This window comes from Amblyomma mixtum, chromosome 5 (genome assembly GCF_055824585.1).
Source record: "Amblyomma mixtum isolate Tamu chromosome 5, ASM5582458v1, whole genome shotgun sequence".
Lineage (NCBI taxonomy): Eukaryota > Metazoa > Arthropoda > Arachnida > Ixodida > Ixodidae > Amblyomma > Amblyomma mixtum.
Window position 1 is genome coordinate 151,055,108 of NC_143016.1, and position 13,007 is coordinate 151,068,114.

Sequence of the window (13,007 nt, forward strand, 5' to 3'; positions counted from 1 at the left end):
TGTATTATAGTGTACATTGATACTGTATGTCTGCTGTCAAAGTGTTTTCTTTTTCTTCACTGTAATGCGCGACTGTAATGTTTATCTCTTATATTGTTTGGTGTACTTTCCATGTTCTTTTAAAGTACCAACTTGTTTTTCCTACGTTCAAAACTGTCATCTAATGGTCCCCTGGGCCTTGTCAAGCTGTGTGCACAGCTTTTAGCCCAGGGTGACCAGCGAGATTTTTCTGGTAAATAAAGTGCATTGACTGATTTATTAATTCATTGATATGCAACTTACAAATGATTGGAAATGAGGGGAACATGTGCACAGGGCGGAAAGCGCGTGGTCTGCCAGGAAACACTGAGGTGGCCCCGAGAAGGGCCTTTAGTAAGGACGACATCCGTTTTGTGCCTCTTCACTAAGCAGCGACGACACGGCGTGCGCAGTCCTCGTTTTGCACGAGCTGTCGAAGCAATCCTTGGTAAAAAAAACACGAGGGAACAAAGTCGTGCTGTGTATGCAGATGCGATCGCCTCGTGGTTCCATTCACGGCGAACAACCATCCGGCAAGCCTGGCTCTTTCGACGGATTCAGGAAACGACTGAAAAGAACAAAAGTAAGGAGCGAAGAAAGGTGCACTGCTTACAGGTTAGAACACAAAAACAAAGCTAGGCGCTGCACTCGGTTAACCCATTCAACGAGGCGTGGCGTGAGCTTTAAATCCGATTTCGACAAGGCGTGAGAAGTCGCTAAAGAAGCAAAGGCACACTGCACTGAATGAATGATATAGATAGACTAAGCGCAAGTCATAACTTCTCTAAAGCCACACTGCACTCGTTTAACCCTGCAACGAGGCCTAGCGCGGGTTCTGATGTCTGGCGCCGATTTCGACAAAGAGAGGGAACACGGCCGCGAGATTGATGCCCGCAATCTTCCAGGAAGCAATGAAGCGGCCCTGAAAAGGGCCGTTTGGAGCAGCTCTTCAACGTCAACCTACAGCGGCGTGGCGGCGAGCAGTAGGCCCAGCGTCCGCGGCGAACAATGACATCGGCTTCCGAGAAGCATATCCAGGGAACGACGCTGCAAAAAAAAAAAAAAGTTTCGTTACAAGCACCGCAATTTGGTGAGTCCTCAATGCACGAGAAAACTTGCGACAATGTAGTTCAGTCCTTACCTCAGGGTTGAGAATGCGCACCCCCGACAAGCGCGTCAGCGTAGCTGTCAAACGGCGGTCCTCAAAGCGCGCCTGATGCGGATCCTTGTAGTGCCGCGGCAAAAACTTTAAATACGAGCACGACACTAGCCACGTGCTCCTGGGGAAACGGCGAAAGCCGCAAGCAAAAACTGCACAGAAATTTCAGCTGGCTGTCGCCGCCGAGCGCACCACGCACGAACGCCATAGCTGCACACGCCTCGAAACGAGCGCGCCGAGGATCACGAAACGAATGCGGCATGCCCGCTCACCACGCACGCGCGGCGCGGCGGGTGCACCTAGCGATTCCCCAGGCGCTCTAGGGAGAGGTCGAGAAAGGCGCGCTGACGCCACGTCCGGTTGAGAACGAGGGCGAAGTCAAAAAACGTCACGGAGAAGCGCATCCCATCGACCAATCAGCGTTTCCAGCCTGCCGTCCCGCAAACGCTTCTGTAAGACAAGGGATAAAAGAGGGAGTGAAACAAGAAAGGAAGAAAGAGGTGCCGTAGTGGAGGTCGGAATAATTTGCAGTATTTTGCGACGCTACTCCGAGCGAAGATTGGTGCATGTGGCGCCATCCCTCGAGGAGAGTGAAAAACGGCTGTCGCTTGTTTTTCCTCGCTCTGCTGCTGGCTGCGCAGTTGGTCGCCGAGGACGTCTGCTCATAGCGTCGCCGACGGCGGCTTCGGCGCTCAGCGAAAAACACCGGAAGAATGCAGCCGATAAGCAGCAGCGATCAGCTGATGTCGCCAAACACCACGAACGCACACACACACAAACCGACAAGTGGACGGCGCAGCATTAGCGAGGGCCGTCACGTACCGACCACACAAAAACCCAGCGCGATCGGGGTTCGCATAGGCACCACCACTCATCGGGGCGTGGCGCTGCCCCGTTTTTGCAAAGCACACGCGCTAACAGGCCACGTACACAGGATGGCAACAAGCCCCGAAAGAAGGCGGTAATGCAGTCTTTTTATTTATATTATTACGAGCACATGCGCGAGCGACACCGGCTGACGACAGTCTCGCACAATCTGAACCCTCTCAACAAACACAACACTTTAAAAAGGGCAACAACGCGCAAAATAAAAACAAGGTCCACTCTGGTGGGGCGATGGTGAGGAACAAACTGAGGGGCCTGAAACACGGAAAAGAAAACGGAGGGGGGATCGCGAAAGGTTTGGTTGGTGGCGGAGGTAGAGGTATTCGCACTCGCAATGTGTTCTCGTCATGCTATGTGTGTGCACTCGCAAACGCGCGGTCTGGCGTGTGCCTTTCAAACAAAAAGTTCAGTAATAGAATCGAAAAACCGGGGGTCGAGCAGAGGCGTTTAAAAGCCACGGTGGTCCATGCGTGAAGATCCGTCTGTCTGCGGTTGAGTGCCGACGACGAGTCTTCGGTGCAAACGTCGACGCGCGCGCGTTAGCACCGAAGTGGGGCGGGAGGGGAGATCACCGCTGATCGCACAGTCGTGTCGGCGAAAAATTTCCTACAGTGGGGACGGCTAGGGCACGCCTTGTTGTAGCGCCGCGCTCCGGGCCTCGGCGACCCTGTCCCTGACACTGACGCAGTCGCAGTCCCTCAGGTAGAAGCGCAGCGGCTTGGCCGCGGACTCGCGGCCCGCGCCCTCGATGCCGACGCGGCGCGAGACGACGATCTCCTCGGGCGGCACGTCCCCTTCGCCGTCGGCTCGCTCCAACCACAGCGCCTGACTGTCGGGCAGAAACTCCTTGTTTAGCGCCTCCTTGGTGATGTTCATGGCGAGGCACAGCTTGGAGGGGCCGTTGCAGAGCTCGAACAGCTTGAGCTTGCGGCCAGCGTCCTTGCGCTTGGCGCCGCGCAGGCGCCTCATCAAGTCGACGCCTTGCAAAGGGACGGCGCTGCGCAGCAGCACGGCCGCACCATCGCCGTCGCTCGAGATGTTGAAGCAGTGGTAGACGCCGTACGCCACGTACACGTACGCCGTGCCGGGGTCCATGAACATGGGCTCGTTGCGCTCGGTGCGCCGGCCGTTGTACGAGTGCGACGCCTGGTCGTCGCAGCCGAGGTAGCACTCGGTCTCGACGATGCGGCACTTGAGCACCGTGCCATCTGCCAGCCGCCGCACGAGGATCTTGCCCAGGAGGCGCTTGGCCAGCGCCTGGCAGTCGACGCCGTAGAAGCGCCGGCTGAGCCGCGGTGAGGACGCCGCGCCTCCGACCGCCGGCTCGTGCCAGAAGCGGCTCACCTCGAGCTGCGCCGCCGCCGCGCGCCGCTTGCTCGAGCCGCTGGCCGGCTCCAGGCGCTCTTCGTCGCTGCCGTAGTCGTCGCCGAGGGGCCTCTTGGCTGAGGAGGCCGTGGCGCGGACCGGCGACGCCGCCCGGGCGTCACCATTCATCGCAAATCGAAGCGCTAGCTGCGGCCCCGAGCACCGTCCGCGAGGCGGCCGCCATCTTGGAGAAGAGAAAGGAGGGGCGCGAGAAGCGCAGTGTAGGCAGACTGGCTCCGCGCGGGCGTCCGGATTTTGGTTTGTTGTTTACTTCCACTGTTTACTTCAGCGCGTACAGTTTCGCTTATAGTTTCTCTGGTTCTCTTCGTCAAGGTAATTGATGACCCTGAAGAAGCTTCATCATTTACCAAAGTAAATTCAGATGCCATTATAACGATTCTAACGAAAAAATTAGCAATGCAGAATGTGACTAAGAACGCGAACTTATATCTTACCGCGAGTAGAAGTTCTTGAACTTGCTTTCTACTAGCTGTTAACCGAGAGCTGTCGCGACAGACTACAGCAAGTGGCTGCGAGCGAGTGTTTTATACCCCGTTACAGCAACATATACGACGGCATATTGCAGTCATAAATACATCTGCGCCCAACGAAATAGGTGCGCGTGCTCTTATCGTTGTGCGAGTTAGGCCCTTCGCAACAGCAAGAGCAAAACATTTCTTGCAGACTAGGTCCGATGAAAGGCGACAGAGCCTCTTATCAGCGGAATCGTCCTGCTTTCATTGCCCCGACCTTGCACTATGCGGTAGCTGGATTGTTGTTTACAATACCCAGCGCAGCGCTGTGCAAGATTATAGTGTTAACTTTGCTGCTGATCTATAAACACACCTAAATTACATACAGACAGTTGCGCAGATCAGAGAAAATCGAAGAAAAATTCTCTCGGCTTAACCGCGCGTTTGTTCGGGCTCAAATTTCGCACAGAGGTTGCATTTAGTGGTCAGTTTTGTTTTATACTACATTTAGGTGGGGTACTTGCCTGATTCGAGCAGAATTATTTGGAAATCCCCATCGTCTGTGGCGACGGAGAACCAAAATCGAAAGACTTCGCAGCAATGGTACGCGTGGCGCCATCTCGCAGCTATCGGAGAAACGAGCTCTCCACTTAGCACAGCTGGGTTTCTCCGGTGGGTGCGAGATGGCGCTACGGGTACCATTGCTGCGATGTCTTTCAGTTTTGGATCGTCGTCGCCACATACGATGGGGATTTCCAAAAAATTCTGACTGAATCAGGCAAGTACCCCACCTAAATGTAGTATAAAACAAAACTGACCACCAAATGCAACCTCTGTGCAAAATTTGAGCCCAAACAAACGCGCGGTTAAGCCGAGAGAATTTTTCTTCGATTTTCTCTGATTTGCGCAACTGTCTGTATGTACCATACATGTGCACCATACACCTTACAAATACACTGCTCCTGCCGCTGTTGTTTACATGCTGTACATGCTTCCATGACGGCAAAGAGCTTCGTGCAGGACATATTTAGCGTCTTTTGAAATGTGTAGCACATTGTCATTTCTTACTCACCGAAGATTTATCTGTCATTGCAGTCCTGCTATATCGCTGTAACGCGGTCAAATTTAGTGACCAGTGCACTTCTCTTGAACGAACGACAAATAAAAAGTGACGGCCGCCAAACTTCACGAGCGTACAACAAGAGAAAGCGAAACCGAAACTGTCAATGACGAAAGCGGAAACAGTTACATCACCTCCGATCGCAAACACACGTGCTGAGCATGCCTGCGTAGTTCGCATCTGTCTAATCGAGCCAGTTGAGCCCGTCAGTGGGGAAGCCGGTTTCTCATCTGCCCTTCTCCTAAGCACCCCTCCCATTCAGCGGCATGCCGTAGGAAGGAAGTGGCGGCCAACGCAGGGTTCAAGTGTGCGACTTCGGCGACTTCGGGTTAATCTCGCCATCTCCAACGGCTCCACATCCGCTACCGCTGCGTCGCTTTCGTTTCGTCGTGCGCTTCGAGGGGGGTGACGGAGTACGCAACGCCTGCAACGAAGTGTGTGCGGTTTTATGATCTTTATTTTTTTACTTCTCCCCGTGGACGCTGCGCCTCGTTTCGTCACGTTTTTACTTAGCCCGGCCGGTCATATTTCGGCCTGTTCCGGGATCGTTACACTCTCCTCTTGTGCGCACCCGTCGACCGCGAACTGCATGTGTGGAGCGCGCTGGAGCGCAGGTGATCTCGTGGCTGTTCGCGTCAATGAAATCGTCGTAGGCGACCTGAGTACCGCATTTCTACAGCCTCGAAGCTGGTGCCGAGGAGATGTCAGCACAAGGGGTGCAGTGCGCCACTTGCACCCAGTATGAAGTGGAGAGGCCGAAGTTCTTTCGACTGACTCAGCTCTCCAGGCAAGGTAAATGATCAGCGCGTTGGCCGACCTTATCGCGCTCTCTGCGCATCGGTTCCCAAATATGTTATATCTGAAGTGTTCGGTGGGAGCGTGGTGCACATGAGTAGTGCGCCTTGCAACTGGCTTGATATCTCTGTCCGCCTTGACAGCCGGGAAGCGCAGGAAGCTAGCGTGCTGGTGAGGTGAGGTGCGCGCCGCGCCTTTATTTTGGTGTGTTTGTGTGTGTTATTTTGCTGTGGCGCGCCGTACGCGCACGCGCCGGTGGGTGCAGTACTTGAGCGGAACGGCAATTCCAAGTAGGCGCTGCAAGTCCGTGCGCTTGCAGCGTTAGAAATGCGATGCGAAGCACGCGTTCGGGCCAGGTATGTATACCTGAGTCACGTCGTGCAGTAGCTGTATATGTGCAGCGCATACATCTTGTTCTTGTACGCATTCATGTCGCTGTATGCGCTATTTCAGTAGGTGCCGCAGCATAAACTTTCCGCGATGGTCACTTTGTGTTAAAGTTGCTGCGTACAACTGAGAGTAAAAGAAAAAAAAAATGATCAGTAACCATTTTTGTGACAAAATTTAAAAGGAGAAAATTTCTCCGAAGGATATGTTATAAAAATGGAAATTGTCAATTAAGCTAGCTGTGGTAATTAACAGGCCTCTTAGCAAATATAAGAATAGGATATAAACAGAGAAACGATATAAAAGTACACACACACACACGGTGTTTCACCTGAGACTTCACAAAATTTTAAAAAATAGGCTTGTTAAATTAGAAGAGCGCTTTTTTCGGGACAGCTTTGTCAGCGGAGTAGCTACATCAGAATACAGCTTAGACGTGCTAACTAGCAGGCTGGTTAACTAATAATGAATAGTTAACTTTATAACTGTTACCATTAGTAAGCAAAGCCGACAGTTGGGCAAGTCGGATAACGTTCATGATGTAAAAATAGTGCACAAGGAACACAAGGGACGGAAAGGAAACGACGCAGACAAGCGCTTGTCTGCGTCGTTTCCTTTCCGTCCCTTGTGTTCCTTGTGCGCCACTTTTACGTCATGAATCTTAATTATTAAGTGGGGTATGGCCCACCGTAATTAATATCCATTTCAGTTTTTGGAATTTCGAAAGTGAGCTTACTCTCGGCGCTGTGGCCCAACAAATTTTAAATATCTCTACAAGTTAGGTGCATTTTAGAGGTTGCTTCTCCTGCAAGCTTCTCGAAAGCGCATGTATTTTGGTGCGATTTATCCAAAATTTGTTGGTCTACCTTGCTGAGGGCAACCATATGTTTTCGAAATTCTAAAATCTGGTTTAGATATTAATTACAGTGGCGTACACACCTCATCGTAATTAAGGAGCCTAACGGTAATAGTTGAAAAGTCCACTATTCAATATTAGTTAACCAGCCTGCTAGTTAGCGCAACTTAGCTGGATTCTGATGTACTACACCGCTGATAATGCTATGGCAAAAAAATGTTTTCTGACTCAAAAAGCCCATTTTGAAAAATTGTGTAAAGCCTTAGGAGAAGCACCCTGTGTGTGTGTCTATATATATTGTCATGTGCTTCCACAGAGCCTCGACGGAAGAAGCAGAAGATGAAGGACTGACCAGCAGGGAGGAAGGAAGAGAAAGAACTGAAGGACGCTGGTAGGCACCTCCACCAAACTGTTACGTGCTTAGCACGCACGGGGATTTATTCACAGAGGGGATCGGTTGGAGCACGATGGAAGCAGGAAGCCTACCAGCGTCCTTCAGTTCTTTCTCTTCCTTCCTCCCTGCTGGTCAGTCCTTCATCTTCTGCTTCTTCCGTCGAGGCTCTGTGGAAGCACGTGACAATATATATATATATCGAAGTATACGCTTCGTTAAAGGAAACATATTTATTTGACTCGACGTTTTGATCGGAACACCGATCAAAAATCGAAACATCGAGTCGAATAAATATGTTTCTTTTAACGAAGCGTATACTTCGCTATGTACTCCTGTAAGCAGTCAAGTACTTCACGCTCTCGCAACCTATATATATATGTTGTGACAGCATGCTTTCCAGCATAAAGAAGATGTGCTTGAGCACGGAATTTCACATTCGTGTGGTTGTTGTTCTATTTGTTGTATAGAATTACTTATGCATATGTGTGATTCACACACATACAGACGAAACGCAGAGCTGGAACTGAAATAAACAAATTGCACTTGCTGATACGGCAGGTGAGGCTGGTGTGTGTTGGGCATATGTGCAGTGATAGATGAGGAAGTCTGTGTAGAAGCAGCAGTGTCCATGAAAATGCAATGCTGTTTCAGCCGTGAAGGATTATGAAGACCTGCGATCCTGCTATGATGAGCTTAAGCAGCATTACCAAGAGCAACAGAGACTTGCCAAGAAGTACCGCAATGAGGTATTACATTTTGCTTTGCCGTCCGTGTTGATCATGACATGTTCATTAACTGCCATGCATGCCATTAAGAACCATGAAGCGTGGCCAGTATGAAATTCGACAGCTTAAACTTACATTCTCCTAGTTTGGTGAGAGGATCGGGGAGGCTTGCAACTAGCATGAGGTCTTTCTGTGGTTTACGGAGTGTGTTGATGTCTAAGGTTGAGAGACACTTCAATGTGGCGAGCCACGGTAATTATGAAGGACAGAGCCAGAACAGTGACTGGCATTACTTTGCTGATACAATGGACATTACGGCATACTGAGATACTTGGTTAACCTACATACATTGCAGGTTTAGCACAACGAAAGACGGTGGAGAGAAGGTCGTCAGCACCTGTATCGTCTATTCTTCACTGTGTTTAGGTTTCGTTGTGAAATGTCCATATCAAACATGCTCAGAGAGAAACTTTTGGCTCAAGGCAGTGTGCAACAAATCTTTTTATTTATTTGAAATACCTTGCTAGCCTATAGGGCATTGTGTAAGTGAAACACCAAAGGATTTCTCATAATACAAGTGAACGGAGCACAGCAAGCACTTAATGTGTGGAATAAAGTAACACATCTGAGATGCTAGGTTGAACACTCGGAGATCATTTGTATCATAGTATAAAGGTACCCTGTACGGCAGTGCAGTATATATATCTGTATCTATACATGCATGAAGCATACATATTGTACAGAAAACATATTATGTGCTTACATGTTCAAAATTTTATGCTAGCACTGAAAATTCTTTTGGTCTGCTGGTAGGTTTTACTGTGTTCCCATGTACACACAGGTACTTGTGCCTGGAGGAACACAGCTTGGTTCCATCAAATGTTATATTACCGAGTCAGCTGCTTATGGTGCAAAAGACGAGTGGTGTCTTATGCGGAAAATCATGTGAAAACTCGAAATGGTACTAACTCAAGGCTTTGCATTGAGATACATTTCATTTTTGGACAGATATGGGGTGCTGCCACATTTCAGACGCTTAGAATGGCGGCTGGGGATTCAGAATTGGATGGACAGCATCACATAATAAACATCAACACAAGAACAGTAGCTGTCTTGAATGTTCATGGCACATCATGCACTGTAATGTCTACTAAATGTCTATGATGCATATCAAGGTGAATATTATAAACTTGATGGCGGGGCAGAAATGGACACTCTTTATGACTTCCTTCTTTTATTGTGTCATGGTCAGCTCGAAGAAAAGCATGTTTAATATATGTAGTTTTCAGTGGATGCCTTTAAAGGATCTTTTGAAGTTGATTGTGAAAGCTATGAATATATACTATCTCCTACATATCTAACGTAAAATTTTTATGACCAACCTGGCAGTTAGGTTTGAAGGCATGGAAATAAATGCTGTGTGTCGTTGTGTAATATAAATCTTATGTGTAAGGTTGTTGGCTTAATTTAAATCAGTGTTTATTCATTTAATGCTGGCAAGATCATCGATATGTTTTGAACACATTGTGCTTATTAACTGATCAGGCAGCTGGTGAAACATTGTCTGCAAATAGGAGATCAGATTGGGCTGAGCAAATTTTTCAGGGGTCAGTAAGTAAAACTGTCAATCATTTTTGGCGGCACGAATGACATATACAGGCAGTACCAGGCAAAACAAACTTAAGACAAGAAAGTTGTTGTTCACCATTGCTTTTTTCTTTTCCATCATCGTGCATCTAGGTGAAATTCTAGAGGCCTGTACTGTGCGATGTCAGTGCACGTTAAAGAACCCCAGGTGGTCGAAATTTCTGGAGCCCTTTCTTACGGCGTCCCCCATAGCCTGAGTCGCTTTGGGACGTTAAACCCCAATAAACCAAACCAAACCTTATTTGGAAAAACATAAGTCATGGGTAATTTCGTTCCGTAGTATTTTAATGTCTTCGTAGCACCATGTTTGAAACCGTAGTTTGGAAGGATGTTCTGCCTTTCTCAAGCAATAACTTCACTCACTGGTATTTTGTAAACCATCTGGGCGATAATATGATGCCAGCTCAACAAAATAAATTGGTTCATGGATTGGAGAACACCTAAAGTATCACACTTTTTTTCTATGTTGGTCTATGCTGTTTGATGCTATGGTATTCACATTTCTCCTCATTATTAAATATTGTAACATACTTGTTGAAGAAGGGGGCTTCAATACTAAGTGCCAAGACAGACAAGGCCACGCAAGCTGGGGCAGCAAAGGCGACAGATTCCACACGGCGCGAGCCCTACTTCGTCGTCGTCAGCAGCTATGCGCCACCTGGCAATGCTAGGTGGCAGTATAAACTTTGCTTCTTTTAATCTTAACAGTGGCCATGCAGGATAACAGGATGTGTTGAAACAAGCTACACTATTGCTTTATACATTGTGAGGTGAAGTGGAGGTCTAAACTGCCATGGTTGCAACGCTCCTCATCATTTTAGAGAGGTCAAGGTAACGCTTTTCAGCACGCCAGAGTTGCTGTTCAAATCTTTGAAATGAATGCCATCACATTTAGACGATTAAAACTGCTTCAACTGGCACATGATCTTCTATAGATTATCTCCTGGCAACAGTGCCATATATACAGTGTGTTCGCATGCTCATTTCACTCACTACTGAAGATGATATTGATTGCTATGCTGCACAACTTTCTGTTGTGTCTTAAAAGTATCAGGTGTATTTAACAGGGTGCCTAACCTTTTTTGTGCCAAACATTTTTTGACAGAATCTCTTTAGTGTTGTTCAGTAATTGATTCACCACGTTCCGTGTTATATTTCTGTCATGTTTGTTCGGCAAAGCAGTGGAGTCAGATAGGCCCATGACCTGTCACATTTTTGCAGTTACTAGATTGCACAATGCACAGCACTTTTTCTTGGAGCATTGTTCTGGAGCTTTTTTTTTTTTTTCATTTCTGCCATTCCTTGTTTCTTATATAGAAAATCTCAGTTATCTCATGAGCTTGTTGATAAGTAAGGGTGGAAGTTTGGGCTAGTTGCTTTTCTTTCATCATAAAAAAAGAATAGCGCTACAGACGAGGACAAAGAAATAACGAGACGTCCTCTCTCGTTTCTTTGACCTCTTCAGTAGTGCTATTCTTTTTTATGATGCTGTTGATAAGGTTTTTTATTTTCACATTAGCCGGTTTACTTTACTCTTTGTATGTTATGAAGGTTCTCAACAGTTCTGTGTAAGCTGATGTGATACAGTAAACTAAAAGTGAGCGCCAGCTAACGTTGTGACTAATTAATTGATCCCTGTTCTGTTTTAAGAAATTGTCACACCAAAAGTGCCTGCTTTGTCTGTTTCAGTGTAATTCCCAGACATAATTTCGATTGGAACGAAGTATTAATGTGCCACTTTTAGCCTAATAGTGCCATAAACATGCTGCTGTATTCCTAAGTCAGTGATATTGTAGCCAAATATGAGTTTGATAATCAGCAGATAAGGGTCCCAAATGAGGGCCTGTTATGAAATACACGGTAAGGAAGCCAACAACTACTGGAACAAAGGAAAGTATAGGGGAATGTTTTTTTTTTAATGTGTGGTGTTGATCAATGGGAAATTAGTAGTGTAATCATTAAATGCCTGGAAATAATTGATCAGTAAGAAGAAAAAAAAAAAAACCCATGAGACGCCAGTTGATCCAAATTGAGATGTAGAACATACTACATCCGCTGCTATGGACAAGGGTAGCATTGCTATGGGTAGTGCTGCTATGGGTAAAGGGTAGCATTGGCGAATACTCTCGAGTTTAAGATTACATGCAATGCACGTAAAATAAAAAGAATGTTGGAGAGCTCCTGCCATAGCTCATTTGCTTGAACACCCGTACGCAAGTCATGAATTCAGATTCCACTGGCGGCATGTGCTTGTTTTAACATGAGAGTGTTAGTACTCCCATGTCAGAAAAAAATGTTCCAGCATCGGCACTGGCGGCCGTTTGAAACCTCACAGCTGGAAATTCCTGGAGAAGCAACCTTTGTGGGTCACCTAGGTCATGTGACCTTGTGGGGCCATCGTAACCTACCCACCGGACACCAGATTGTGAGCAAACTGACCACTGTGGGAGGTGGCAGTTAAATTAATGATTGGTTGCAAGATAGCAGCTGTTGGCTTTGTTCGCATATTTGAATTTAGTAAAGTAAGTCTTAAATATTCTCTTGTGTATTTGCTAATAATGTAGCTACAAAAAAAGTGCTTTTCATTCATGTTATTTTGGATGAAGGGATACAATTAATCTTGGAATGTATTGGCATTCATATAAGGTAGCCTATGAAATGCACATCCTCATTGCACATTACTTTTGCGAAGAGAAGCAGTGACTGCCTCTTCATGAATGAAGCTGGCAGTAATTCCATTTTGCCACAACTTATCTGTTATAAACACCATCACAAGGCTCCCTTTACACTGCTCACGGCATAATGCATACCGACGAAACCTGGCCAGAACTTATGCCCCTATTCCGGTCCCATGTTCACCTCAGAATAATAACATCAAATGGAACTGCAGTAGCTTTTAGCAACAGTTTTGACTTATACCATTTTTCATTCAGGCTTCTTATTTTCACATGTGATAAAATAAACTCATGGTTCAGTTTCACATCTTTAGAGTGTTAGCTCTCCTTAGTGCTTTCCCCGGTTTCACGGCGCCGGCATTCGCAAGCCAGGCATAGCTATGCCAGTGATCTTGGCAGCATGCCACATTGCTGCTGCTGTTGCTATGCAGTAGTAGCGCTTCGTGTTTGTTTTTCTGAGCGCCCTGGCGACGATGGCTTGCTTGGAAAACTTTGCACCAAGGCACCG

At 47.3% G+C, this 13,007-nt stretch overlaps 2 protein-coding genes across 2 annotated transcripts in view; one reads left to right on the forward strand and one right to left on the reverse strand.

The window, feature by feature from the left end:
* Positions 1–2,131: 2,131 nt before the first annotated feature.
* On the reverse strand, positions 2,132–3,958 carry LOC149344155 (uncharacterized). Its single transcript, XM_089546177.1, has 2 exons — positions 3,883–3,958; positions 2,132–3,611 (listed from the first exon to the last, which is right to left on the reverse strand). The coding sequence occupies exon 2, from the start codon at positions 3,554–3,556 to the stop codon at positions 2,684–2,686; it is 873 nt and encodes a 290-aa protein (XP_089402303.1). The 5' UTR covers positions 3,557–3,611; positions 3,883–3,958; the 3' UTR covers positions 2,132–2,683.
* An 871-nt stretch (positions 3,959–4,829) lies between these two features.
* LOC149344156 (shootin-1-like) overlaps positions 4,830–13,007 on the forward strand; it is a 54,430-nt gene continuing 46,252 nt past the window's right edge. The window contains exons 1-2 of the mRNA XM_089546178.1: positions 4,830–5,812; positions 8,104–8,198. Of these exons, the coding sequence (XP_089402304.1) occupies positions 5,722–5,812; positions 8,104–8,198 (186 nt within the window). The 5' untranslated portion in view covers positions 4,830–5,721. The remainder of the gene's footprint in view (positions 5,813–8,103; positions 8,199–13,007) is intronic.